Source organism: Alternaria infectoria (assembly GCF_024043175.1).
Source record: "Alternaria infectoria strain BMP 0036 chromosome Unknown scaffold_3, whole genome shotgun sequence".
Taxonomy (NCBI): Eukaryota; Fungi; Ascomycota; class Dothideomycetes; order Pleosporales; family Pleosporaceae; genus Alternaria; species Alternaria infectoria.
Window position 1 is genome coordinate 531,214 of NW_026250692.1, and position 26,285 is coordinate 557,498.

A 26,285-nucleotide genomic window follows, 5' to 3' on the forward strand; every position below is an offset into this window, starting at 1 on the left:
AGGGACTAGTACTGCACCTTTTACTTGTCACTCCCTGTCCTTTATCGTAACACAAACGCTCACTGACTTCCAACATAATTTCATCGTACATTCCTGTGTCAACACTAACGCCAAATACGTCTACCTTGCTTTTCTGTACCGTCCCTGATTCATTTCTGCCTTCAAAGCATCCTGCTGATCCGGTAACGGCGCTCTTCTCCTGATACCATCTGCACCTACACCCGCAGGTCCACCCTGCCCACCCGCAAACCCTTGCTGTTGTTGTGGCGGCGGGGGCGGCCCAGGCCATCCCGGTGGCGGCGCCCCCATACCGCCAGGTGGTGGAGGGAAGCCCGGGAATCCGGGAGGCGGCATACCTGGAGGAAGTGGTGGCATACCAGGGGGCATGCCTTGTGGAAAGCCAGGAAAGTTTGGTGGTGGAAAAGGAGGGGCTCCGTTGGCGTTTGGTGGAGGAGGTCCGTGGCCATGGGGTATAGGAGGGGGTGGTAGGGAGCCAGATGCGATGAGTTGTGCAAGGCGGGAGGGGTCCATGCCGTTGAAAGGAGGGATAGGCGCCCCGCCCGCATTTGGTGGGGGTGGAAAGGGCATACCGCCTGGTGGGGGTGGGATTGGTGGATGATTTGTGCCCCCAATACCCGGTAGAGAACTCGAAGTGCCATCTGGTGCTGTGTTGAGTCCTGGCAGCGAAAGACCAGGTGGGAGGAAGCCACCGCCTGGGTTCTTTGAAGGCATCTTCTGGTCGACCAAGCCTTCGGCCTCGTCTTCTGCCTCCTGCTCTTCTTCTTCCATCTTTTGCCGCCTGCCCTGACCGCGGTCGAACGTGCCTTGCGCCTCTGCTGCTGCTTGGCCAATGTGGTAACGGTCGTTGACGTAGTTGGTGTCGCCTGGCCGTGGACGCGTCCAGAAGCGCGTGACCCTATCGTTGGAGCCGGAGGCGAGGATGTGGCCTAACGGATGCCAGTCCATGGTCCAGACAGTGAAGTCGTGAGCATATTGCAGGCTGTGCGCGGGGTATATGGTTTGTGAGGGGGCGTTTTGCGAGTCGGCGGCGTCGTAGGGCGATATCGAGGGTGCGACGCCGGCGGGAGGGTTCTGCTCGTCGAGGAGATAGTGGTGTATGCTACCATCGACGCCGCCGGTAGACAGCAGGTTCTTGTGCATGGGATGCCATGCCATGGTGATGATGTCCTTCTCATGTCCCTTGAGCAGTAAGACGTCGCGCATCATTCGGAGATCAAAGATGCGGGCTGTGTGGTCACGGGCGCATGTTGCTAGCATGTTTCCTTGGACGGGCTCGAACATGGTTTTTGATATTGGGTTTTTATGTCCATGAAGCGTCGTCAGACAGCGCCCTGTGCGCGGGTCCCAGAACTTGACCTGGTGGTCCTTGGACCCTGATACTAGCAGTCCCTTGTGCGGATGCCAGTCGACCGACTTGACCTCCCACCCGTGTCCTGTCAACGTCGACTCTTCTGTACTCGACGCAAAGTCCCAGATCTTGAGCGTGGTGTCGTCGGCGCATGTGACGAATTTGGTGTCGGTCGGCGCGATGGACAGGCCTCGCACAGCTTCGGTGTGGGCCTGAATCTCTTTGACGTTGTTGAAGTTGGTCTGCCAGTACTTGACGACACCGGTCTGGTCGGCTGACAGGAGCCAGTCGTCGGTGGATGTGTATTCGACGGCGCGGATGGCAGCCTCGTGGGCCTGCATAATGGTCTCGAAGTTGAAGCCCATGCCGTTCCACAGCGTGAACTCGCCGCTGGTCGAGCCTGTGAGCAGGCGGCGGCCCTCTGGCGTCCACTTGACGACGTTGATGGGGTGCTTGACCTTGTTCAGAGACGAATGCACGGCTTTGGCAGGTATCGACTCGGCGGCGCTGGCGACACGTGCTGCGGGCGGCTGCATGTCGACGATGTAGCTGGCGCTCGGCCGCTCCATCTCTGGCGCGGGCGCATTCTTGTAGCGCGGGCGGCGGTTGCGCATCCACTGGACCGTCGTCGAGCCATAGTCGGTCACGGCGCCTGTGGTTGTAGTCAGTCTATGAATCCTGCGCATGATGAACAGGCATACTGACGTTTTGGTCGGGGCCGCAAGCCTCCCTCAAAGTCCGGACGATGGTATTCGCGCTCCATGGCGTGCTGCTGCCGAAGACGCCGTTTACTCGATCACCATGGGGGGCGCGTCGGGTGCGCGGTGGTGAGTCGGGGTGCTGCGCAGGTGTTGTGTGCAGTGGAAGCGCGTGCCTCGTCGCGTTGGACGTGGGAACGTCGGCCACAGCCCAGCCACAGCGCCACACTCGACACCTGGGCGCGCTGCATCACCGTGCAGATCCCCGCTCACCAGACTCCCAACAGAATCCCGCGACGCCCTGATAACTCTATCGCCATTGTGCCAGAACCCTCGGCCATGGCGCGCTTATCCCGACTACAAACCCCCCGCCGCCCTCTCTCTGTCGTCCCTCGCTGGCTGGTTTAGTTGCTTCCGCCCTCCGCCATGGCCACCCTCACCCAACTGGCCGCCTCTTCTGCCCTCGACATGCAGCACGCCAGCTCCCCGGTGTACCGCGGAAAGACCGCTCCCACTCCCAATGGCACCACCAAGCGTGCGCGCGACACCAAGTACCGCCATGTCTTTGCGACGCACTCGGCGTCGCGCACCTCGTGTCTCAGCCAGGAGAGCGCAGACAAGATGCCGAGCTTCGTCGGCTTCAGGAACCTCATGGTCTTGGTCCTGAGTACGACGCCGCCACTCCCGGCAGTAGCCGCACATCGCTGACCACTGCAGTCGTCTCCAACCTGCGCTTGATGATCGTGAACCTGCAGAAGTACGGCGTCCTCATCTGTCTGTCCTGCCACGACTACCGCCGCTCCGACGTCATCACCGGCCTGCTGCTCTACCTGCTCGTCCCCGCCCACCTCTTCGTCACCTACCTGATCGAGCTCGCCGCCGCCTGGCAGGCCAACCGAGCCTACGCCCGCATTTCCCACCAACGCGACCAAGACACGCCCGCCCGCTACGCCGCCGCCCTGCGCAGCTTCAACTCGACGTGGTACATTGTCGCCTTTTTCCACAGCGTCAACGCAGTCGCCAACCTCTACATCACAACCAAGTACGTCTACTACGACATCTACCACCCGGGCATCGGCACCCTCTGCGAACTGCACGCCGTCATCGTCTTCCTCAAGTGCGCCTCCTACGCACTCACAAACCGCGACCTCCGCCATGCCTACCTGCACCCCAAGCAGGCCGATCCGCTGCCCGAGCTCTACAAAGCATGCCCATATCCGCAGAACATCAACATGAAGAACCTGTGCTACTTCTGGTGGGCACCCACCCTCGTCTACCAGCCCGTCTACCCCCGAACCGACACGATCCGCTGGGACTTTGTCCTCAAACGTCTGGCCGAACTCGCTGGTCTCAGCATCGTCATCTGGATCGCCTCCGCCCAATACGCCGCGCCGCTGTTGCAGAACTCGCTCGACAAGATCCTCACGTTGAACTTTACGTCCATTGCTGAGCGCGTCATGAAGCTATCCACCATCAGCGTCTTCTGCTGGCTGTGCGGCTTCTTCGCCCTCTTCCAGTCCGCTCTCAATGCGCTTGCCGAAGTCATGCGGTTCGGCGACCGAGAGTTCTACGGCGACTGGTGGAACGTCTCGTCCATCCGCACCTACTGGACTACCTGGAACAAGCCCGTGACCAACTTTATGCGCCGCCACATCTACTCACCGCTTGTCGGCCGCGGTGTGCCTCCCGCGCTGGCCCAGATCCTCGTCTTCCTCTTTTCTGGCGTCCTGCACGAACTGCTCGTCGGCGTCCCCACACACAACATTATTGGCGTAGCTTTTGCTGGCATGATGTTCCAGATCCCGCTCATTGCGCTCACAGATGTCATCCAAAAGGTCAAATGGATCCAGGGGAGGGTTGCAGGTAACATGATTTTCTGGATGAGCTTTTGTCTCGTCGGACAGCCACTCGCGGCGCTGCTTTATTTCTTTGCCTGGCAGGCAAAATATGGCAGTGTAAGTAAGAGTGTGGGGGAGAGTGCTGTGAATGTATTCTATCGGCGGTAGTGTACGAAATTTTCCAGCTTCCGCGTAGTGAGCTTGTTGTTGTCATTTTTGTGGACGTCCAGTACAACTCTATCCCATCCAGTCGCAAAAGATACTTTTCATTGTCGGATTGGCGTGTTGAATCACCAATTATGCGTTTTCTAGCTTACCCTGCAATCTCCAACAGTCCTCCCTTGACCCTGCGTAGCATGCGCACCACTTCCTTGTTCAAGACCCTCTCGACCCTCTCAATCCACAGGCCATGAACGCCTCTCTCAATACCCACATCAGCAAACCCTCTCGCCCTCTTCACTACCTCTACCCTTTCCTGACCACCCCAGCTCATCACCACTTCACTCGCACAGAAGATGCGCATACCGAGCGTAAACACCTCAGCTTTGGTACTCCAACCCAGCGTGCCGTCACCTTCTCCCTCGGCTGTTTGTGTGAGCGTGGTGAGACCATCGAGTACCCAGTTGGTCAGCCCAGTGCGCAGGCTCAGCGGCACAGCAGAGGCAGACAGGGAGAGGAGAATGCGCGACCACAGCATAGTGTCCAATGTGTCGTCTTTGTACAAATTCTGCTTCTCCTGCGCAAAAAGCGACGTATCTTCCTTCCTCTCCCGTGCAAAAGTGTCGGCGAATGGCGTGGAGAAGAGACGATGGGGTGAGGGCGTGTTGGTTAGACAGCGTATTGCTTCCTTGGCGAGGAATCGTGACGTGGAAAACGCAGATACCAGGTACGCCCCCAGCCGGTGCGTAGTCAGTATCGGTACCGTGTTCTTGAACAGTCGGTCTCCCTGTGAGCGTAGAAGAATGCCTGCTGTGGAGGCAGCTAGATCGCGTATTTCGTCGTCATCGTCGTTGAGGAGGTCGTAGAGAACGATGGCTAGCCTGAGGATCAGAGGTCCTGTTTTTCCTTTGGGGGCCAGGGAGAAGATAGAGTTGAGCGCGGACAGGGATTGTATGGCTGCGTAGCGAGTGTCGAAGGGGTTGGTATCGATGGTTGTCATGCGTAGCAGGCGAATGTAGCGTGCGATACGGGCGAGAACCTCGTCACAGTGGAGTGAGTAGCTGGTGTAAGCATGGTCGAGGAATGAGCCTAGAAGATGCAGAGCGCTTTGCATATTTGATGGTGGGCCATGAGCGCACTGTGTTTCCAACCTTGTCAAGGTGAGCATGACTTGATCTTGCATCGTCAGGCTGAAGAAGTCGCTTTTCAAATGGGCCTTGGTAAGAGCGTCGGCAAGAACGGCTTGCGCTTTCGAGATGACTTCTGGGTCGCAGGCCTCCAGGACTACACGATGGATATGCGCTAGGACCAGCGACAATGGAATGGTTAGTCCGTTGGATGTCTGCATCTGTAATATGGAGTCCATCGTTTCCAGAGCTTCCATGCAGGTATCCGGATCCTCGTTTGCGAGAAGCATGAGCGCATCGCCAATGTTTTGATAATCGTCCGAGACCATGCTGTGAAGCGAATTTTCACGCAGAATGATCCGGTCAACGAAGTATACCTGTGCGAGGGATGTCCTGAGTAGATCATCACCGTGGTGATCGCTTGGTCCGATATTGTACTCCGGTCCAATGGCTATGGATGTAGTGAGGTCAATCCACGCACTAAGTATTGTGACAGCGGTCGCTCTTTGCAGCATGGCCATGCCGCATAGGCTCACAACATCGAGGAAGGCGGCTCGTACAAAAGGGCAATCACTCGAAATGTACCAACTCGTTGCGTGTTGGCCGAGCTGCTGCATCAACGATGAGAAGTGTTTAAAATCTGTCAGAGGTTAACAGCTGAACATTTAGTTTCTGCTTCCGACACCACTCACTGCATTGGACTTCGTCTCGCAACAGCTTCCTCAGCAGGTACTTGACTACCAATAGCCTTCCATGCTGTTCATTGTGATCGCTGGTAACCGTATCTAGAATTGGAGAGAGTTCATGGTAGCTCTCGTTAGTAGTGCCCAGTGACACATATGTTCTGGCCGCCATATCTCGCATATGCCAATGCGGGCTCGGTAGTAAGTCCCTTACCAAGCCGCGGATCTTGGTAAGATCTCCCGGCGGCCGGGCCTGACGCAAGATCTGGAGAGCGGGAAACACGCCTTCAGCACCATGGAGATCCATTGGCGAACTGCCACTCTCGGGTGTCTCCATGATTTTGAGATCGCCGCTTGGCTCAAGCAGTTCAACCAGGATCTTCACGAGACTGGGATAGTTGTCGTAGGAGAACCGAGACGTTTTGGCTCGCTCTCGTTCTTTCCAGTCTTGAGCTTCGTCGCTGCCGAGTAGTCGTTCGATCAGAGCTTTGAACAGCATCAAGCTGCAATTGCGAAGGGGCCATCTGAGTGCGCGTTAGCTTAAAAACTGTAATGTCTGTGTAAGTGTCACTAACATGGGCGAGCTTAGAGTTTTAGCAGCAAGCTCGAGACCCTGCCCGATGTACGTCTCCGATGCAATACTCAGCTTCGAGGTCGTGAATATTTCCTTGATGCAGTTCAGAGCATGCACCTGAGGAAGACGGCTTTCTTCTATATTTGTGCTTTGCGCCTCCACGAGAGTTTCGGCGACAAGATCTTTGACAGCTCGAGGGAAGAGTTTGCCTCCTGTTTGTGGCTCAGCTGCTAGTAGAGCGGACATGGCTGCTGGTATGCCCGCCGACCTCCGAGTGATGGCGTCTGACTTTGCTTGGATGGATCGTAGCGTTTCCTAGAGACTTTTAGTTTCCAGATCACGCCGACGGTGGCTGTACAAACCTGATACCACATCTCTGGTAAAGCACGTAATGTGGATATGTTCGACAAGACACAGCGGCGACAGAAGACTGCAAATGTCTGAGAGACTGTCGAAAACGCACCGCGATGACGAAGCTCCAGTAGCTGAGTGAAGCAGAGTCTGCCGAGCTTTTCGAAGAGTTCTGGAGTCACAAGGTCGTTGTCACCGTCACCTACAGGAGCTTTGAGGATGATCGTTCGTAAAAGCACACTGATGAAGTTAGCAGTGTCGGCTGTGTAGTCAAGGAATCATTACCTAGCCTCCTTCAGTCCTCTCCATGAGTAACTCAGAATCTCTTTAGTGTCTAAGCTACTCTCATCTTCTACTTCGTCAGGAACATGGCCTTCCGGTGCATCCGCACACAGAACGTGATAGACGCAGGACCACAGACTCTCTATGCCTGTTACGATGTCTCCATGCGCTTTTTTCCAGTGCGCAAACTGATCAGATGGCAAGCTCGAGACGAACGCGTAAAAATCGGGTTGATCGGTCACATATCGTAATGCAGCAAATGTACCATGTACCGGTCGACCATCGACGGCTCGTGGAAGATCGCTGCGGGCCAGAGTCAACGTTTCGTCGAGTTGTGTTCTCAGATATTCGAAGAGGTGCTGCTTGGAAGAGAAGTGTTCGCCAGTGGGGGCACCTGGATCATCGCCAGCCAACGCAAAGATCATCCCGTAAGCACGCGCAACACCGTCCGCTTGATCCGCTCGCCCTGTTCGGAGCATGGTAGCCTCCGCTCTCGTAACGAATCGGGGAATCATTGACATGATGCGTTTCTTATCGGTTTGCGGAAGCGCAACTAGACATAGCTGCAAGACCGATACAGCCGCGTCTCGAACATCGTCAAAAGGATCCAGTATTAAATCGAGCAGTGTTCGGCACAGCTTCTGGTTTCCGAACTGGAGACCGTGAGCCCAGTTTAGCTGACCTTGCGCAGACTTTGAGAGACTGGTAAACGGTACCCCAGGATCTATCCCAGATCGTAATACGATGGTGATGGACCGTAGTGCGGTGATGCGGCTCTGGTAAGAGGCAGTTGGGCGCAGCTCCCACTCAAGGAACTGCACATACCAGGTGATGAAAGCTAGGGACTCAGAAAGCGAATCTTGTCGCGGAACCCGCGCAATTGAAACATGTGGGCTAGAGCTTGTCGCTGGGAAAGGGAGGCGTCTCTGGTCTGAAGAAGTACCCTTCGTGATGGGTTTTGCTAGAGTAGCTGTACTAGCTCTCAGACGATCAAATAGCTTTTGTGTATAACCATGCACCTCCCGGCGGAAATTTGCATCCGTGTCGGTATGAAGATGGGGGAGGTTGCGCTTCAAGGCCTGCAAAATACCGCCACTCATAGCTTTCGTGACAGAAATAGAATACACGCCTAGGAACATGCCTGCAAGCCTGACTTCTGGTTCCGAATCCGCCATCCAGGCTCCTGATATGTCGTCCGGCAAATAGAGCGCCCCGTCGCGGATTTGGATGGTGCTTTGAGCTCTATGATCTGGTACAGAGATGAGCGAGTGCATTTATTGTTGATATATGCCATTCACATCCACTTACCATTATCCTTTACGATGTTGAGTTCTTTTCCGGTTGCGATCGCTGCTAGGAGTATTCTGAACTCTTCTAGTCCACCAAGAGATGATGTGCGCCTGCCGGACTGGCGAAGGTGGCTGGGTAACGCATGCTTATACGGAACATGGGACTCGAAATTGAGATATGCGAGGAACCTTAGGTACTCAGAGAGATTGGGTAGAAAACAGTGAGGGAAGACGTGAGTCTTAAACTCCTGGATTCGGTCTGGCCAGTCGCGCAACGTCTGCATCACCGGCTCTATCCAGGGAGGTAAGACTAAGCCATCGTCGGGGTCTTCGTCGTAGTTTGCGAGACGGCGAGCCTGTAGTAAGTAGTTCTTAATCAAGTGTCCCGCTGAAAGCGAAGTATCATGATGCACGACCCAGGCAAGGAAGGATGTGAACACTGTTCGCGAAGTTACCGGCCCCTGGATGGCATCTGATGTTCGCTTCAGCTGCTCGTCGAACAGACTGACCAAATCCGTGATGGAAATCACATCCCGCAGCAGGAAATGCGCAAGGCCTTGCAAAGCTGGTTTAACTTTGATGCGGTCTTCTCGCTCACAGATGATGTCCAGGAATGAGGTCGTAGCTCGTGTCCGAAGTTCGATTGCACGCGCACTCTGATCTTTAGTAATGACACCCGTAAGGACCAAGAGCATCTGCCTCATCGACTTGCCCTTTGCATCTCCAGACCGCTGAAGATATATGTTGAATACTCGCATCCATATGGAATCATCTAGGATCGCCTCCCGTGCATAGGCGCAGTCGGAAGCCGCGCAGTACTCAATGATTGCGCACAAGGCATTGGATGCGGCTGCTCGATGGCTGTTCTCTAGTTCTGGGAGGTCTGCAGTTTCCAAAGCAGGATCGAGAATGACACGAAGCTCTCTACTCAGACGTTAGTGGGGTTCGGCATCCACAAAGCAAAGCTCACGGACTTTGCGTCCTTACTTCAGAGCAGTTGCAGGCTCTTTCTCCGCGAAATTAGGCAAGATTTTCGCCACATTCTTGGCCACATCTCGCAACGCCTTGTCAGAGACCGGGACTTCAGCAGCTGGTGCGGTTCCTTCTGCCATGGCCCTGAAGATTAGCGATCTCGCACGGGCGTCGACAGTTCTAATTAGTAGGTCAGAAAGACGAGGGCTGGAGATTCGCGAGGTGGACCCACTAGCTTAGTCAGCTGCGAATCTCTTATGGTGCGCTGACGCTTCGATCTTTCACGCGTCGCGCCGAGGCCCGTCGTCGTCGCCTTTGCGAAGCCCTGACTATCCAATTTCGCGTTGTTTACTATCGACACCGACTCACTCAGCGTGAATTTTCTGTGTTGTTGCTTCAACGCCCTCCCTCAGCCCCGCCTTTAACCCTCGACACGCGTTCGGTACGCGCCTTCTAGCATCTCGTATCCAAGAAGCAATTACCTAGGTATCTCCTACGAAAGGCGTTACAGTCAGCGATTTGAACCGATGCTCGTTAATCATCTTTCTTTGGCATGATATTCGATCGGGACGACTTGCTTTATGACTACCATGATCCAGGCGAGCACACTTCCGTGAGTAACCTAGGCATACATTTGTCACATAGCGCTCCGAAGCATATGTGATTTCTCGGCCAGTCCGGCACAGAGTTTCATACCGGGAAATGAATTGAACAGCGCATTCCGTTTGCTTCCAACAACATTTCCATATCTTGGCAGTTGCCATTGGATACGAGGCCCTCACAGTGAGGCTGGAAGCTTACTGATCGCTTTTGATAGGACCAGCCTGGTCCGTCTATCGCTTCTTCCTGGTTCATGCCTGTTTGCGCTCAAAAGGCCCAAAGTGTTGCCTGACAGCAAAGCCATGTCCCGCCCGACAGGTGCTGTACAAGCGCCTCGGCGTTTGTTGGGCTTCTGTCGGGTATTGGGAGACGACAAGATCCCACTCTTCCAGTGAAAAACAAGCGTTGCCTTGTAGTAATCACGTAAATTGGGTGAAATCGACCAGATGTTATTTATTCATGGCCATTACCCATGTTGGAAGGCGCCACACCGGGGAGCGAACCGAATCTCCACTGTTTTGTACTCCATCGCCCGATGAAAGGCCTGTTAGTCTTACTGGAGCCTCGTACGATGACAGCGGAGATGCCGACAGTACCGCTTTCTCTGGCGCCGCAGGACATCCCCGGGGCACAGCAAGCCTGGAAAGACTTCCTCGGATCGCCCGATCGTATGATTTCTCCATATGTGACCCACTCCCTCTCATTTGGTCGGATGCCATTCTTTCGAACTTTCAACTGAAGAAGTCGCTCTTGGAACAGGCAGATCACAGTCAGCAAGATCGGTCTTCCGTCATGGCGCTCACGCGTGGTTCTCTCACCTCGTTCAAGGGCCCTGTCGATGAGGGCTCTGCTATCGAGCGCAATCACCTGTCTCATGACAAACTTGACAAGGCTCACCAGCCAACCTCTCACCCACCAAAGTTTGCCCTGCCGTCAATCTCTACGACTAAGGCAGTGTCTACCCAAGGCCTTCGATCCCTGGGACAGCTCGCTGGATATGCAACAAGTGAAGAAGACGAGCCAGCAAAACTTCCGATACCACTAATTAAGAAAGGCCGGCGCAAGAAGCCTGTTGCGTACAAATCTGCTGAGACTGCGGCAAGCGATAGCAGTGAGTCTCGAAGCAGCCGTCCTCGATCTCGCCAAGTGCTCTCTTCACCAACCTTGGTTGCAAAACGCGAGCAACTTCAGACCTCAACTTCTCGCCGACAGCACAAGCGCGTTATGGGAACCGTTACCCACAAAAGATCTAATAGCAAAGTGGGCAAGACGAAGAACATGACAGCCAAGAGACGTCCGAGTGAGCCGTTTGCCTCATCCAGCACCGCGAAGCGCCCATGCACGAAGGGCGGTTTCGTTGTCACGAGCAGTGACGAGAGCGATATCGAGGGCAGCGACGAGAGCGATCAAGATGACCGCAAGCATGGCAATCTTTCTAGATCACCCGTCCCAAGACCATCCTGGGGACTAGAAAAACCAGACTCTTTTCCGGCCAGCTTGAGGATTGAGTCTACTTCAACAAACCTACCGACTAAGCAGTTGAACAAAGACCGTCTTAACGCGCTTTTGGGAAGATTCAAAGGCACAAAGACGAATACCAAGGAGAAGCGACCATCTATGCATGTACAACAATCCGTCGCAACAGCTCGCGCATCTCCCGTTGCTACGGGTCTCACTGCACCACTTAACCGACAACCTTCAGTGCCTGTGCAGTCGACCGGCAGTAGCGATACAAACCGTGGTAAACGACCCGCTGCGGTATCTGAGACAAAACCAGCAGAAAGCCTTGATCAACAGCCTAAAGTGAGGGGTCCATCGATGTCAACGACTAAGGGCAAACCAACTTCGATCTTTCAAGAGACTGAGCAACCTATCGCAAATATCAGAACCTATGGTAGTGTACAAAAGCAGATCAGCTCAAACCCCTTACCCCCTAGCGCCGCTATTGAAGGTTCTTCGCCCAGCGCAGCAATCCAACCGCGCAAGCTGTTGGATGCAAGTACGCTTCCAGGTTACGGGAATGATGCGTCAACTCACAAGGCCTCACCTGCTACTAAGCCTATGAGTCTTCTCCAGTTGGCTTTGATGGATGCAAGAAATGATGGTACGGGTGGGCCATCTTCAAAGGCTCGGACTAGTGGCCGAAACGAGCTGGAAATTGCCAAAAGAAGTCCGATCTCGACGTCTCCAGTCAGCAAATTCAGGAAGACGGCTCAGCTACTTGGGAAAGATCGCAATACCGCTACGAACATTACAGCACCTGAGAAGCACTCATTTTCTCCAGGAGACGTTTTGAAGGTATCGAGGCCTGAAGCAGCGAAAAGATCACAGGATCAGGCACAAACATCTGCTTCAAATTCCAGGAGATCCACACCAAGTGGATCCAAGGCGAATACAGCGGACTCAAAATCTGCTTCGTCAGCTCCTGGACAACCAGCTCGAAAGCGAAAATTGGACATCATTTCCGATGGACCTGAACAAATCACCGGTACAGCATCCAAGAGGCCTACTCTGACCTCTACCACTGGTTCGAAGCGTCCAGGTAGTGCAATACCAGCATCAGAGGATGGTATTACCCCTGGCTCAGTTGTAGCCCCGAGAACATCTACGCGTGAGGTGCCTACGAAGACTAGCGACGTGCCTTGTTCCCCCGCAAAAAAGGGAGACGCACCCCACGGAGCGGCTTCTACGCTTCAGATAGAGAAATCGTTGAACGACTCAATGATTCGGATGCCTGGAGGTTCGAAACAGTCACCGGAAGCCAGTACATTGATGGACGTCGATAGTTTAGACCATGCGACTACTGGTATATCATCTGTTTCCAAGACCACTGATGTCAATCCTGTAGATGAACACGTCGCGATCGTAAAGAAAGGGAATGATCTCCCAATGAAGGATCTGAATCCTACCTCATCAGCGGAGACGATCGTAAGCGCCACCAAGACTGCTACGACACCACCCGTATCAATAACCGATCCAGGACTGCTTCCTTTGGAGACTACGATAGACACGAATGAGGAGATCCTACACCTCAATGGCCTCCCTGATGTTTCCAACGAGGCACAGCCTTACTTTGAATATTCCGTCTTTCAAAAGACCCGGCAGGGCGAGCAGGTCGAAAGCACCCTCCCAGCGACTGAGATCACCGTGCGACCCTTCACTAGCCTCGATGACGCAAACGCGCAAGCCGAAAAGGTGTTCCAAAGCAATGCCACCCTCTTTAACGACGTTATCTTCGAAAAGAGCAACAATCGGGACGAACACGGATGCTCCATCCTCACTGGCTCCATCACACCTTTTGACAACCCCGCAAACACCTCCCACCTCAAGATCTGGGTACAGCGCGACCTTGTATCCGCACTCGCAAACCAGACCCCACAGGCAATAAAGGGCACATCGTTCATCTCAAGCACATGCTACATTGTCCGCCTCTTCAAACTAATCACACAAGCCGACGCTGAAGACTCGTCCTCTTCCTCCTCATCCGACGCCGGCACCGACTCCCCCGATCCCTCAACCCAAGAACCAATCCGTGCCTACCACGCCCACACCCGCCCTGAAATCTACACCACATTGTCCGCTGCGAACCGCGCAGCTCGCGCCCTTCAAATCCAACTCAGCCACGAGAAAGAACCCAAAGATGCGTTGAGCAAGGCCTTTCAGGAAAAGAACCTTCAAGAACTCAATGCAAAGGTGGTTCAACTTCAGTCGACATTGGACGAGGAAGGTGGGTGCTGGAAGAGCAGGTTCAACGCCTGTGGACTGGGCGGAGATAGTCTGGAACTCGTGGTGGAGAAGACGAGTCTTTGCGGACCGAGGAATCTTTGATGTTCGCGTGCGAGACTGGGTTGCGTCGGGGTTGCGATGGGGCATGGGTGTTTGAATTTGTGGAGGGGGATGCGGTGTTTACGGGTTTGGGTCGGATGCTTTCTCACTTATCCTGCTTATCTTGCTATCACGGTCTGGGACATCCTACTATCTACTTTCCAAGGCGACGGGAAACTCACATATGAAGCCGAGAGGGCAAAACTTGTACATCACATTGGCAACCGAGACTCTTCCATCCAAACATGTCTGTTGTGCGTATATATTGACACGGCCCAAATAGTCACATCACACGCGCCCCTCCATCACGACGCCTCCATCACAAACAAACCACAAACAACGGAGACCCCACAGTGGATGGTGGCCGCATGTAAGCGTAGGTAGTAAACAACCCAAAGAGAAAAAAAGAAAACAACACACACCACAACACACTACATACATACCCAGGCCTTCCAGCAACGATGAACCCCGCAGGCACTAGTCGCAGATAAACAAGGAGCCCCATACGGGAGCCCTTCCGGGCGGGGTTGAAGTGGAAAAAACGCCACAAGTGGGCTTGCAGAGCATCATCCCATGGCGCTGACCGAAAGAGTTAGCGAGGACGGAAATAGCGTGGGACGTGCTGATAACGATGATCTGGTGGGAACGACCGTATGTAGTAGGCCGCGCTTTGGCATCATGTTATCTCACTAGCACGTGTTTCTGGATTCGGTACATTCATCGATGTCATTATATCACGGACAAGCATAGATACATTCCTGCGATGCAGGTACTCGTAGTAGAAAAACAGTATATAGTACATGAAGCTTTTGAAGTCGTTACCCACATCCATCCTTTCTAAATCAGAGCTTCGCCTCTAAACATGGCTTCTCTGACTTCTCTGACTACATCCGCTCGGTCACCGGGTCCAAGCAAGACGATGCCCCTTCCTCGCCTGCCCATTCGCCCAGTCCGGCCCAGACGATGGATAAAGTCAATGGTAGTATGTGGGACGTCGTAGAGGATGACGTGGCGAACGGAGACGGTGTCGATACCCCTTGAGCCCAGATCAGTGGTAACAATGACCTTGGTGTTGGGGAGCGTGCGTTTGTTCGGCGCTTCCGCCCTGTTCTCTTCACTGTCTTCGGCTTCCTTGGCAGATGCGTCGTTGGTGAAGGACTTGAGGATCTTGGCTTGGCGGGAGGGATCGGTGTCGCGGTGGAAGGCGAGGGCGTCGATGCCCTTCTTGACGAGGTACTGGGCTACTTGCTCCGTGTCTTCGCGTTCGTTGACAAAGACCAGGACGCGCTTCGTGGGAATGGCTTGTTTGCCTTCGGTGGGGTCGTAGTCGACGGATGCTTTGCCTATCTGCCATATGGTGTCGGCACAGGCCAGCATCTTGTTGCCGCGGTAGGGGTCTTTGTTTACGTCTACGACACCTAGTTGTACTCTTCGCGGGATGGCGTGGAGGTTGGGTGTGACGAGGCGCTGCATGTCGGGGAACCTGTCTGCGAGGTACTTGTCGAGGTACTTTGGGATGGTAGCGGAACAGAGGACGAGCTTCTTGAGGGAAGGCGTCGCGCGGTCGAGGATGTCGGTGGTGCTTTGCTTGAAGGAGCGGTCGAAGAGGGAGTCTGCCTCGTCGCAGATAAGGTGGGTGACGCGGGCGAGGATGTTTGGGTTGCTTTCGGCGATGCTGGCGAGGAGCGGGGGCGTGCTGATGACGACGTCGACGCCATTGGGGTTGAAGAGCTGGTTGCGGATGACCGTGGCAGACATCTTGGCTGAGATTGGGGCAGCGCGGAACTTGACCGTGTGGGACAGCGACTTTGCGACGGCGCCGACCTGGGCGACGAGTTCGGCGGAAGGGACGAGGATGATGGCGCGCGGGCGTGCTGGATCGACCGCCTTGTTGATCTCAGGCTCCTCGGCCGCGAACATGTCGGTCCTCTTGTCGTGCTCGTGGGCGGCGGCGTCGGCGGCGTCTCTCTGGGCCTGCTCCTCAGCCTCGTCCTTCTCGCGCACTTCCTCGGCCTTGATGGCGTCCAGCGTGGGCAGGAGGTAGGCCAGCGTCTTTCCTGAGCCCGTCTCGGCTGCCAGGAGGAACGAGTCGGGCGCGCTCTTGGTGGACTTTACTTTTGCGCGCACCGCCTTGCGCAGGCCGAGGAGGGCGGGGATGGCGACGGCTTGTGCGGGGGTGGGATTGCGGTACTCGAGGCCGGGCAGGGCATCGTTGACGGCACGCAGGATGGGTTCGGCGAGGGGGAACTTGTCGAACGAGTCGTACTCGTCGAGCTGGCGCTTGACGGCGGTGCGGTTGTTGTAGGGCACCTGGTGCAGCGAACTCTGCATCTTGAGGGCGTGGAAGGGCTCTGCTCGCGTGCGCCGCTTGCCGTCGTCGCGCCCAGTGGCCGGGCGGCTCCCGCGGGCTTCTCGCTGCTCGCGCATGCGCTGCAGGCCCCGTGGTGCTTCGGTCCTGTTGAGGAAGTCGAAGGCGTCTGGCTTCCTCGCCGGCCCTCTGTCTGCGGCGCGCGCGACGTCGTCAGAGAGCATCATCCGCGACGGCCTGGGATGGTCACGCCCGCGGACGGGCCGCGGGGGTCGTGAAGAGGCTGCGCCATGGCGTTCGCCGCGTTCGCGCTGGAGCTGCGTGTACGGGCGGACGTGGTGGGCTGGCGGTGGTCGTCGTGGAAGGGCCTGCACCTGGCAGAAGGGGCACACGCCCGAGACTCTGCGCAACATGGCTGCAACGGCAGGCTCTACAGGCAGGATGGAATTGAGACGGCCAGCTAGACTAGCATGCGCCGGCTAGGCCAAACCTTGACTAAAGGATGCGCGCTGGCGTGCGGGCTGCACAGGCGATGGCGCGATAATTCGAGGCGCTACAGGGCAGCCGATAAGCGGGACGTTGCCCGGACAACCGCCCAACACCGACGCCTTGCTTGCATCCCGGCCATCAACACTGGGCAGCACCCGCGGCCCCAGCCATATCAATACTACGCGCGCCCACACATCCTCCTCCGCTCCTCCATCGCACATCTGCCCCCGCGCTCTGTCGGTGCCCTTCGCTTCTTGCCTGCCTCTTTCCCGTCAGCGCGCAGCCCTTCTCCGCTGAGCCTGCACGACTCCTCGACGGAGCCCATTCTTGACCCAGTCCGCCCGAGTGCGAGCCCGCGCACGGCACGGCGTTCACACCACGACGCACCCAGCGCGAGCGCACGTAGCAGTCAACATGTCGCGCAACGAAGCGGTAAGCATCACCGTACTTCCTTTTGCACTCGCCTGTTTCACGTCGGGCGCGCGCGATGCTGACCGCACTGCCCACAGGTGTCGCCGCTGCGCATCAACAAGACGCCCACTTCCTCGCCCACAAAGGGAAGCGGCCGTCCCCTGTCGGAAATCAGCCCCCATGAGCACCGCAGGAACTCTCCCAGCTGGAACCAGACAACCAAGGTAGGTGCCCGCGCCCGCCTCGCTCGCCTGCCTGCTAACCCGGCCCAGAAGATCATCCTGACCAAAGAGAGCTCGCCCTTCCGCGACTCGTCGCCATTCACTCACAGCCCGCGTCTCTTCTGGAAGGAGCAGACCACGTCGCCCAAGAGCCGCTTCGACACGTCGGAGAACGAGTACGAGGGCAGCTCGCCCCTCTCGCCCAAGCGCAACTCGATCGAGAACCTGAAGAAGCAGTCGCGCGTCAAGAACAGCAGCATGTTCGCACGCGAGCAGAAGCACGAGTACGACCCCAACTCGGTCCAGCCGCTCGACCGCCCGCTCGCCGCAGGACGCCCACTCAGCACCGCTGTCCAGGGCAACGCCTATGGCGGCAGCGGCCTCCACGGCATGCGTAACGAAGTCGAGAGCCCGGCCAAGGGCCACCACCACAGCCGCTCCGAGAGCCAGACACGGATTCCCATCCTCAGCCCCTCCAAGACGTCGCCCGCGAAGCTGCCCACACAGTCTTCCTTCGCTTCACCCTCCAAGCCCTCGCCGTCCGAGGGGCGCATGTCGCCCACCAAATCTTCGCTCGTCAGCAACGGTCGCTTCAACTCCCCACAGTACAACGGCGACTCGAGCGCTGTCATGTCTGATGACGAGGAGCTCGTCCACCAGACCCCCCGCCCGCTGCGCCGCCATGCTAAGAGTGTGACCTTCGACACAGCTCCACCTCAAATCACCGAGTTTGAGATGGTCACGCCCGACCCTTCAGTCGCCACCATGTCGCGCGACGGCAGCTACGACTCCGAAGACGAGACAGAGGAGGAGATGAGCTTCGACCAGGACGACAGCTTCGATGCCTCCCTAGAAGACACAGACAAGACACCCGTCGTGCTGCCCGAGGACTGGCGCCACATGAGCCCGCAGGCTGCCGACACTTCGCTCACCGATCTCTACGACGATGTCTTTGAAGGTCGCGACAACAGTCCCATGCCCAGTGCCCGTCCCAACGGTACGACCAATGGCTCCCGCATGGGGTCAACAGCCTCCGACAGCGACTCAAGACCGCTTCCTCCTCTTCCCGCCATACCAGGCAGCCCCAACCGGCGGCGCGACTCGAGCATCGGCCTGTCCGCTGCCGCAGAGCGAGTTGGCGACAGGCGGCGTTCTCTTCCTCAGCTTCCACAAGCAGCTGGCATCTCCAAGAGCGATTTGCTCAACATGCGCGAGGTGTCCATGTCGCTCGAGGACCGATTGCGTCTGATGAACTTTGACGACGACCGCGATACAAGCACTCCAACACAGGAGATGCAGAACAAGAAGAAGGCAGTCGAAGTTGACGTTGCAGAAGTCGACGTTACAGAGTCCGAGCTAACGCTTGACGAGCCCAAGATCCCGCGCATTTCTCGCGAGTCTATCCTCCGGCGCGTCAAGAGCCGCAACTTCGAGGACGGCGAGGACGACGATGAGGAAGAGGAAGAGTACAGCCAGTTTGAGCCAGAGTACAGCCCCGAGCGCAGCTATGGCGATCTCGCTGATCTCGACCCTGATGTTCCTATTCCGTCGCGTGAAGCTTCTTCCAACTTCGACGAGCATCCGCGTCAGGTCTCAGGTGTCTCCGCCAGCGAGGCCGACAGCGTTGTCGACGCTTACAGCTATGCCAACCCAGATCAAGGCGATCATGCCGATGACACCGATGTAGATGGCAGTTCCATCTCTCAACTCGAGGACTACGAGCGCGAGTCGTCTGTCATCCGGCACCCTATGCCCCAGGAGTCAGACGACGAAGACGATACCAGCCAGTACTCGCCTCAGCCTGAAGAGCAGCCTACTTCCCAGAGTACCATCGACTCATCAGGTCCACCAACACCCGTCGTTGCCCCCTCTTCTCCTGTCTCAGGTGAGAAGCAGGCGCCTCAGGACGAGATGTACTCTACTTTCGAAGGTAAAGATATGGATCTTAGCTTGGACCCTCTAAAGGCCTCTTTCGCGACTGTTGCCAGTCCATTGGATACCGCGCCCAAGCTGGATGCCATGCGCGACTTCCTCCGCCGCCCTGTTACTCCTGAAGCTCAAGAGACAGAGGAGGACGGTTCCGAGTCTGAGGAGCCTGGTACCCCAGACTCTGTCATTCGGCATCCAGTGGCTCTTTCCCCTCCGCCTCAGGAAAATGCACCAGAGGTTCCTCAACGGGAAGCTACAATCCGGGGTGCCGGAGGAAAGCTCAAGACTCGCCCGTCGCTCATCCCTGATGAGGTTGACATGGCAGCTACGCGTCGCCAGGTTAGTGGCCAGCATGCACCGCCAGTCCCTGAGCGCAGCCCGAAGCGCCAGTCAATGAGCCTAGAGTTGGGCCATGCCGACGAAGAAGGTCACTTCGATGACGACGATACGCAAGTGAGCATTACCACCAAGGAGAACCGCATGCTAGCTCTGAAGCTCGGTGATCTCGACCTGGGTGACGAGTCGAACGATCTTAGCTTCGGGCTAGACAAGGAGTTTGATAACATCATTGAGTCACAAAAGGTAGAGAACCTTTTCCCCATTCCCCCCTTCGCCAGATTCCCTACATCTTCCGCTGCCGTCTCCGACGCGGTCTGCCAGATGTCAGGTGAAGGCTTTGTTTATAGGCACAGTCCCGCTAACGATGCTATTCCCGAGCAGAAAGGATACTTGATGCGCGAAAACACCAAAGTCGTTGTCGCCAGTAGTCGACAGTTTAGCGACGAGAAGCCGCCTACCCCCACCGAACCCACCAGCGATGCAGCTGCCAAGCCTGTCTCTCGTAAGACGAGCGCCGAACGTAAGCCCGCCTGGACAAAGGAGCCTTGGAATGGCAAGCCTCGCAGGAAGAGCATCCGGACAGCATCCGGTCGCCGTACTCGAACCTCTGAGGGTCCTGCACCACCTCTTCCTGGCCAAGAATCTGCTGTTGCTGGTGGTCTAGACTCAGTCGCTGAACAGGGAGATGACGGTGAGCCTGAAGAGGGCGAGGAACGCGGTCTCGTGTTCGTCAAGGTCGTCGGTGTCAAGGACCTTGATCTTCCGCTACCAAAGCACGAGCGAACCCACTTCCAGTTGACACTTGACAACGGTCTGCACTGCGTTACAACGTCTTGGTTGGAGCTTGGCCAATCCGCTCCCATCGGACAAGAGTTTGAGCTTGTGGTCATGGATGATCTCGAATTCCAGCTCACACTACAGACCAAGCTGGAGCCTCCAGCCGTCCCTCAGATTGTTGCCGCGCCAGCCAAGGCCGTCAACCACAAGAAGTCGCACTCTGCCTTCCGGAACCTTCTCTCATCGCCGAAGAAGAGAAAGGAGCAGGAACGCAAAGCGCAAGAGGAAGCCGACCGCATTGCTCAACAGGAACAGCAGGAGGCTCAAGCTGCTGCCAAGCGCAATCAAAAGGCCACCGCTTGGGACCTGCTCCATGACCTCGTCGGACCTGATGGGTCTTTCGCCCGTGCCTATGTTTGCCTCAACAACCACGAGAACCAAGCATATGGCCGTCCGCTGACTGTTGACATTCCTTGCTTCAATGAGTGGGCCGTCGATAATACTGGCGCCAGCAGTGTCAAGAGCAAGCGCGGAGGTGTCGTTCGCCGCCCACCTTACCGGGTGGGCAAGCTCACTCTTCAGCTGCTATACGTCCCGAAGCCCAAGAACGCAAAGGACTCTGACATGCCCAAGAGCATGAATGCCTGCATTCGCGAGCTCAAGGAGGCTGAGCAAGTCAAGGACATCAGCTTCGAAGGTACACTGAGCCAACAGGGTGGTGACTGTCCAGTAAGTTGAAAGCCTGCAACATTATTCGTAAACATGGCTAACATTCATTGCAGTACTGGCGACGTCGTTTCTTCCGCTTGGAAGGCACGAAGCTTACGGCTTACCACGAGTCCACACGGCAGCCGCGTGCTACCATCAACCTAGCCAAAGCTTCGAAGCTCATGGATGACAAGAGCGCTCTCCAGCAACCATCCGCAACCAAGACCGGTGGTCGGCGCAAGTCCGGGTTCGCCGAGGATGAGGAGGGCTATATGTTCGTTGAAGAGGGCTTCCGCATACGGTTCGCTAACGGTGAGGTCATTGACTTTTACGCCGACAGTCGGGAACAGAAAGAGGCGTGGATGAAGGTGCTCTCGGAGACCGTTGGCAAGGACATTGCTCAAAACAAGGGCTGGGCGGCCATGGTCCTCGAGAAGGAGCGTAAGGAGAAGGCTACGCGATCGCAGATTGGTGCGCCAATCTCGCCAACCAAGTCGCATCCCATGGTCACGAGCTCACCGAGCGTTAACCGCCGGCCTTCTCATCAGCGCACTCAGTCGCACGATATACTGGGCTCTATCAAGTCCACGCCTTCAAGTCCGGTAAAGGGCCACGCCCGCACTCAATCGCACGCGCCGACTCCACCTCTTAAGGATGTTCGCATGTCGCATGCGCCGCCGCCACGGCCGCGAACGCAAGAGTCCAGCAAGCCGGGTCGCAGAGAGCAGGTTCGATCGATGATTTTCTAGTGTCTCTTTCCATCTCCATCATTGATACCAGTCACCCTCTTTCATTGATTGTTCAATTACTTACTGGCTTTTCTTTGTGTTTTAGCTTCGCCAATACTCTTCTCTCTCTCATCGACTAAGATTGGGGTTTTGGAGACGGCGACAGGGGAGGAGAAATCTGAAAGGTGCGGGTGCTGCGCATCCGTTTCCCGAGTCGAATACACCATCTCGCTGAGCTGCGGCGCTTCGGCACATTCTCGCTGTTGCATACAAAGCCGCGGAAACGTTGAAGGAGTGCTGTTGCGTCTGTTTCTTTGTATCACATCTTATCACTGTTCTTGTTACTGTCTGGTGTGGATAGGCGTTGTATTCATCTCGGCGTTGCCGGCTATGGGTTTATGATACTGCATAATGATTGATAGCGACGAGGCATGGAGTATGAGCAGTAGTTATATCAGGTGTATGAGAACATAACATGACTCCAAAGTCTACTTTTTTATATTACATGATTGTTGCTGGGTGTGCTGTGCGTGATGCGCTACGGGGATCGTGTGATTGCCGCTGCCTCCAGGGCCCTCGTCTCTACGCAGGCAGGGCATCAATAGATACAGCAACCACAGTCCCTCGCTTTGGTGCGCGTATTGTGGAGCGGCATGATTGCATTCTTCTCTATTGATCTCCCGTGTCCCAGGGCTTTCCGTCGCGCGGACGCAGCGTGATAATTTTTCCACTCAAGTATGATGATGCATTGCTCTGACAAAAACCGAAGCACTCTCATTCATACATCCGACAACGGCACCGTAAGACATACGCGCATACGTAAACCCCACTATGATCTCGAACGCTCACTCGATACTGCCCTGAAATCACTCTCATGCGTTGAGAGAATGTTGGACAATTGAGAATCTCGCCTGGCGTAAAGGCACAAACCGCGACACGACAATGAATGCTGTCGTGTAACGTGACGCGACACTCGTGTGTCCTCGTTAGAGCACAGTACAGCAAACAAATAACCGCTGGCATGTCAGCAGATGGCTCAAGCTAGCAGGTGCTGAATTAACAGTGTTAGGGAATACATCAGTCTTTACACTCCTTTCTTCACCCGCCATTATCCATTACACGTTCAAGGTCATTAGTGGAGAAGATCAGATTGAGATGAAATCGATATAGAAGGCAAAAGTATCACTCGGTGTAGAAAGCAGAAGAACGACGACGATCAAGACAATATACCCAGGTAGGCTCATCGAAGAGAGTCTTCTTTTATAGCACAGCACAACGGTCTGCTGCATTGGTCCGTACAACGCGACCGATATGGGTGCATCGCATTCTACGCCTCCACCACTCGTTGAAGTCAACGCTCCAGGAGGCAAAGTCTTGGTTCCACCTGGTAATCCTCCATCTCTTCCTGCCACCTACCACGGGTCCTAATATACCTTGAAACTTACGGTACTGACGGGCTGTCTATAGGTACAGCATTCACCGTCCACCCACCTTCCTACGCACGATCACGATCAGAGCCGTACACACGCGGTCCCGTCTACACACCCTGTTCACCAGGCAGGCGAGCACGCCTAAGACCAAGACCTCACTACGGAGGAGGGCGAGATCTCGATATCTTGGAAGACAGTGAGGAGAGCGAAAGTACGTCACTCGACATGATGGAGGGAATAGGCCCAAGGGGTATGCGACGACAACCCTCCAACGAATACCCAGGTAACATGATGGGAGGTCGCATGCCAGGAGTGGGCCGAAGAGGTGGACCAGGAGGGCTTTTCGACGGAATGGACGCAAGACCTAGGTCTGCGCCTGAAATGCAGGTAGGTGGCTATCCTGGCATGATGGGCGGTATGCCGATGGGCATGCCCGGGAGTCCGGGGCTAGGTGGCATGAGAGGTTTAGGGGGATTGGGCGGTGGCATGGGGCCTACTGGAGCGGGCGGAATGGGAGTTAGACCGCCATCTGGCATGCCGCCGGAATACACGTCCAATCCACCAATGCCTCCTCGCTTTGGTGCTGGCGGAGGTGTGTCGGGGCCAGGCATGAACCCGTACACAAACCACCCGGGACCACCATCCAGCCAGTCATCGAGTAGCGTTCCTGATCCACCTCAGGCGACGCGACGACACTCCGGCAGACGGCCAAGACACTACGAACACATCCCCATGGGCGCGTATGCCAACGCCGAGAAGTCACGGCGGCCTCGGGCGGAGCCGCAAACGTCAGCCCGTTTGAACCGCGGTCAACCTTTTCACAAGAAAGTTGGACCATCGGGGAAAGAGTGGATCGAGGGCGACAACGCCTGGCTTGATGCTTGTACCTGCACCACAGACTGCAACTGCCGGAAAAGCCACCGCGTACTATACCGTGCCCAGAACGATCCCCAGCACCATGGCAGCGACTCCAACGAAGACGAACAAGACCACCTTCGCACTAGCGGTGAGATCAGATACATACTGAAAACCGACCTGGGCCGAGACTGCGGCGATCACACAGCCTGCAAAAAGAGCAGCAGTGAAAGCGACAGCAGCAGTAGCAAAGACGAAAAGAGCAAAAGGAGAAAGAAGAAGACGAAGAGAAAGTCGGATGAGAAAGAAGATAAGAAGCGCAAAGACCAGTTCGACACACTTAAAGATGACATCTTGGAAGCGCTGCAAGATCTCAGGAAAGACAGTCGTCAACAACAGCAACGACGTCAGCGTGACAGTTCCGAAAGTCCCGCTAGACAACCTTTCGGCGGCCCGAACATGGGCCAGCGTGCTTTCATGATGAACAATGGCGGTGGTGGTGGTGGCATGGATATGGATCCGCGAATGGCACAGCAGATGGGCATGATGTCCGGTGATCCATACGGCACCACGGGTCGGATGCCACCTGGCATGGCTGATCCAACAGTGACGGGTGGTAAACGGGGTATGATGCATCATGGCATGGGTGGTATGGGCATGGGCATGGGTATGGGCATGGGAGGGGGCATGGAAAACGACATGTTGTCAGAAATGGACGACATGGGGCTAAACATGAACATGGGGAATCCGTATATGCAATCTGCCGGCGGCGGTCTCCTAGGCAAGAATGGAGGTATGCGGCACCCCTTCCTGTCGCATCGAGGGGCGGCCAAAGCAGGCAGGCAGTTCAATAATGGGGGCATGGGTATGGGCATGGATATGGATATGGATCAGATGGCGGCCATGTACGCCAAAGCCATGGGGGTTGGAGGCCGCGGAGGCATGATGATGGGCGGTGGACGCAATCGAGGTGGAGGAGGTAGACGAGTCCACTTGGACACATCGTCTGATGAGTTCGATCTCGGACCAGGACCTTCGATGCGGTCGTCAGGCATACGACATGAACAAGGCGGCGGCGGCGGCGGAGCAGGAGGAATCCGTGACCGGGCCGGTAAGTAAAAAGCCCCCGTCACCCACCTTTCATCATGATCATCATCATGGTCATCATTCCACCGTGATGTTTCTTGGGATACGTACAGTACAGCACACTAAATCTTGTTGCATTCTAGGGCGTGGCACCACCAGGAGACCAGGCGTTCAAGACAGGGATAGCCCGATCAGGCGTGACTTCGGTGCCAGTCCGCTTGGGAGGAGGGCCAACCTCATCAACAACAACAACGGCAGTCTGGATCGTGGCAAACAGCCCCGAGTTGATACAGATGACGACGATGCTTATTAGGAATGTGCAACACCTGGTCCTCCATGTGTGAGCAAAGCAGAGACGGCACGGAAACATTACTATAGTACGTACGTGTGTATGTCTCGGTCAATATTAGCCTGGTCAGACCAATCGTTGCGACGGAGCCAAATTTGGTCCTGTTCTTCTTCTTTTTATTTTAAAGCAGGGCGCGTCACGTTTCGCCCATAAGAGCGATCCAAAATGCGGTCAGAACGCCCTGTTTCGCGTGGTTGGGGCCTGGGTAGTGAAACATGTCGATCCGCGGGCGCGGACACACCCCCTCTCGTTGCTGTGGCAGGGGCGGGGCGGCCTGAGTTGGCTGCTGCTGGCAGATGCAGGCTGCGGTGCCGAGGAACGTGCAGCATCGGGCTTGCGCTTGCCTTGGCTTGGCTGCGTCTCTCGACATGACCAACCTCATAGTTGGCACGACCCGTGTCGACAATATCACGGCGCCCTGTCAGGTTTCCTCGGAGATGGCGAGAGGCGTCGAACTCACTTGTGTATGTTGGGCAGCCACAACTCATGCACCTGTGGCTCGATATGGCCGGTGTTGGGCATCACAATATAAGGGTATCAAGCCAGCATCCCTCGGAAGTGACCAATGACGAAAGTGACGCGCATCACCGATAAGCAGGAATATGCACAAACAAAGTCGTCATGTAGATGTTATGATTCGTTATTTTGAGCTGAGCTGACCTTACGCCTAAGATGAGCCGGGTTGAACCCGCCAGAATGCCCCATAGCAGCCGCCATGGGCAAAAATGGATCTCTCGTGAGACCGCCGTCGTGAAGACATGGGCGTGTATGAGATCTATCGTGAACGCACGTCCATTCCAAGTGTAGATCTTCCCGATCTGCTGTGTAGATGCCTACATGAATAAATACCGACCGACCAACTCCTCGCTTGTAACGCACAGGAAGTGA

At 55.8% G+C, this 26,285-nt stretch overlaps 7 protein-coding genes across 7 annotated transcripts; 4 read left to right on the forward strand and 3 right to left on the reverse strand.

Annotated features, from left to right (window-relative positions):
- Positions 1-120: 120 nt before the first annotated feature.
- PAA1_2 (Polyamine N-acetyltransferase 1) lies at positions 121-2,132 on the reverse strand (the record flags this gene model as incomplete). Its single annotated transcript, XM_051493836.1, has 2 exons — positions 121-2,021; positions 2,075-2,132. The coding sequence occupies 2 exons, from the start codon at positions 2,130-2,132 to the stop codon at positions 121-123; spliced, it is 1,959 nt and encodes a 652-aa protein (XP_051355515.1).
- Positions 2,133-2,493: 361 nt separating this feature from the next.
- J4E92_002433 (uncharacterized protein) lies at positions 2,494-4,073 on the forward strand (the record flags this gene model as incomplete). The annotated part of the gene is made up of 2 exons (XM_051493837.1): positions 2,494-2,734; positions 2,785-4,073. The coding sequence occupies 2 exons, from the start codon at positions 2,494-2,496 to the stop codon at positions 4,071-4,073; spliced, it is 1,530 nt and encodes a 509-aa protein (XP_051355516.1).
- A 145-nt stretch (positions 4,074-4,218) lies between these two features.
- J4E92_002434 (uncharacterized protein) lies at positions 4,219-9,482 on the reverse strand (the record flags this gene model as incomplete). The annotated part of the gene is made up of 7 exons (XM_051493838.1): positions 4,219-5,831; positions 5,884-6,398; positions 6,450-6,763; positions 6,811-7,039; positions 7,085-8,330; positions 8,390-9,294; positions 9,358-9,482. The coding sequence occupies 7 exons, from the start codon at positions 9,480-9,482 to the stop codon at positions 4,219-4,221; spliced, it is 4,947 nt and encodes a 1,648-aa protein (XP_051355517.1).
- A 1,043-nt stretch (positions 9,483-10,525) lies between these two features.
- Positions 10,526-13,770, forward strand: J4E92_002435 (uncharacterized protein; the record flags this gene model as incomplete). The annotated part of the gene is made up of 2 exons (XM_051493839.1): positions 10,526-10,534; positions 10,702-13,770. The coding sequence occupies 2 exons, from the start codon at positions 10,526-10,528 to the stop codon at positions 13,768-13,770; spliced, it is 3,078 nt and encodes a 1,025-aa protein (XP_051355518.1).
- An 834-nt stretch (positions 13,771-14,604) lies between these two features.
- Positions 14,605-16,488, reverse strand: MRH4 (RNA helicase; the record flags this gene model as incomplete). The annotated part of the gene is made up of 1 exon (XM_051493840.1): positions 14,605-16,488. The coding sequence occupies one exon, from the start codon at positions 16,486-16,488 to the stop codon at positions 14,605-14,607; it is 1,884 nt and encodes a 627-aa protein (XP_051355519.1).
- A 490-nt stretch (positions 16,489-16,978) lies between these two features.
- On the forward strand, positions 16,979-21,698 carry J4E92_002437 (uncharacterized protein; the record flags this gene model as incomplete). Its single annotated transcript, XM_051493841.1, has 4 exons — positions 16,979-16,996; positions 17,074-17,199; positions 17,248-20,970; positions 21,024-21,698. The coding sequence occupies 4 exons, from the start codon at positions 16,979-16,981 to the stop codon at positions 21,696-21,698; spliced, it is 4,542 nt and encodes a 1,513-aa protein (XP_051355520.1).
- A 1,712-nt stretch (positions 21,699-23,410) lies between these two features.
- Positions 23,411-25,081, forward strand: J4E92_002438 (uncharacterized protein; the record flags this gene model as incomplete). Its single annotated transcript, XM_051493842.1, has 2 exons — positions 23,411-23,419; positions 23,495-25,081. The coding sequence occupies 2 exons, from the start codon at positions 23,411-23,413 to the stop codon at positions 25,079-25,081; spliced, it is 1,596 nt and encodes a 531-aa protein (XP_051355521.1).
- Between the last annotated feature and the right edge of the window lie 1,204 nt (positions 25,082-26,285).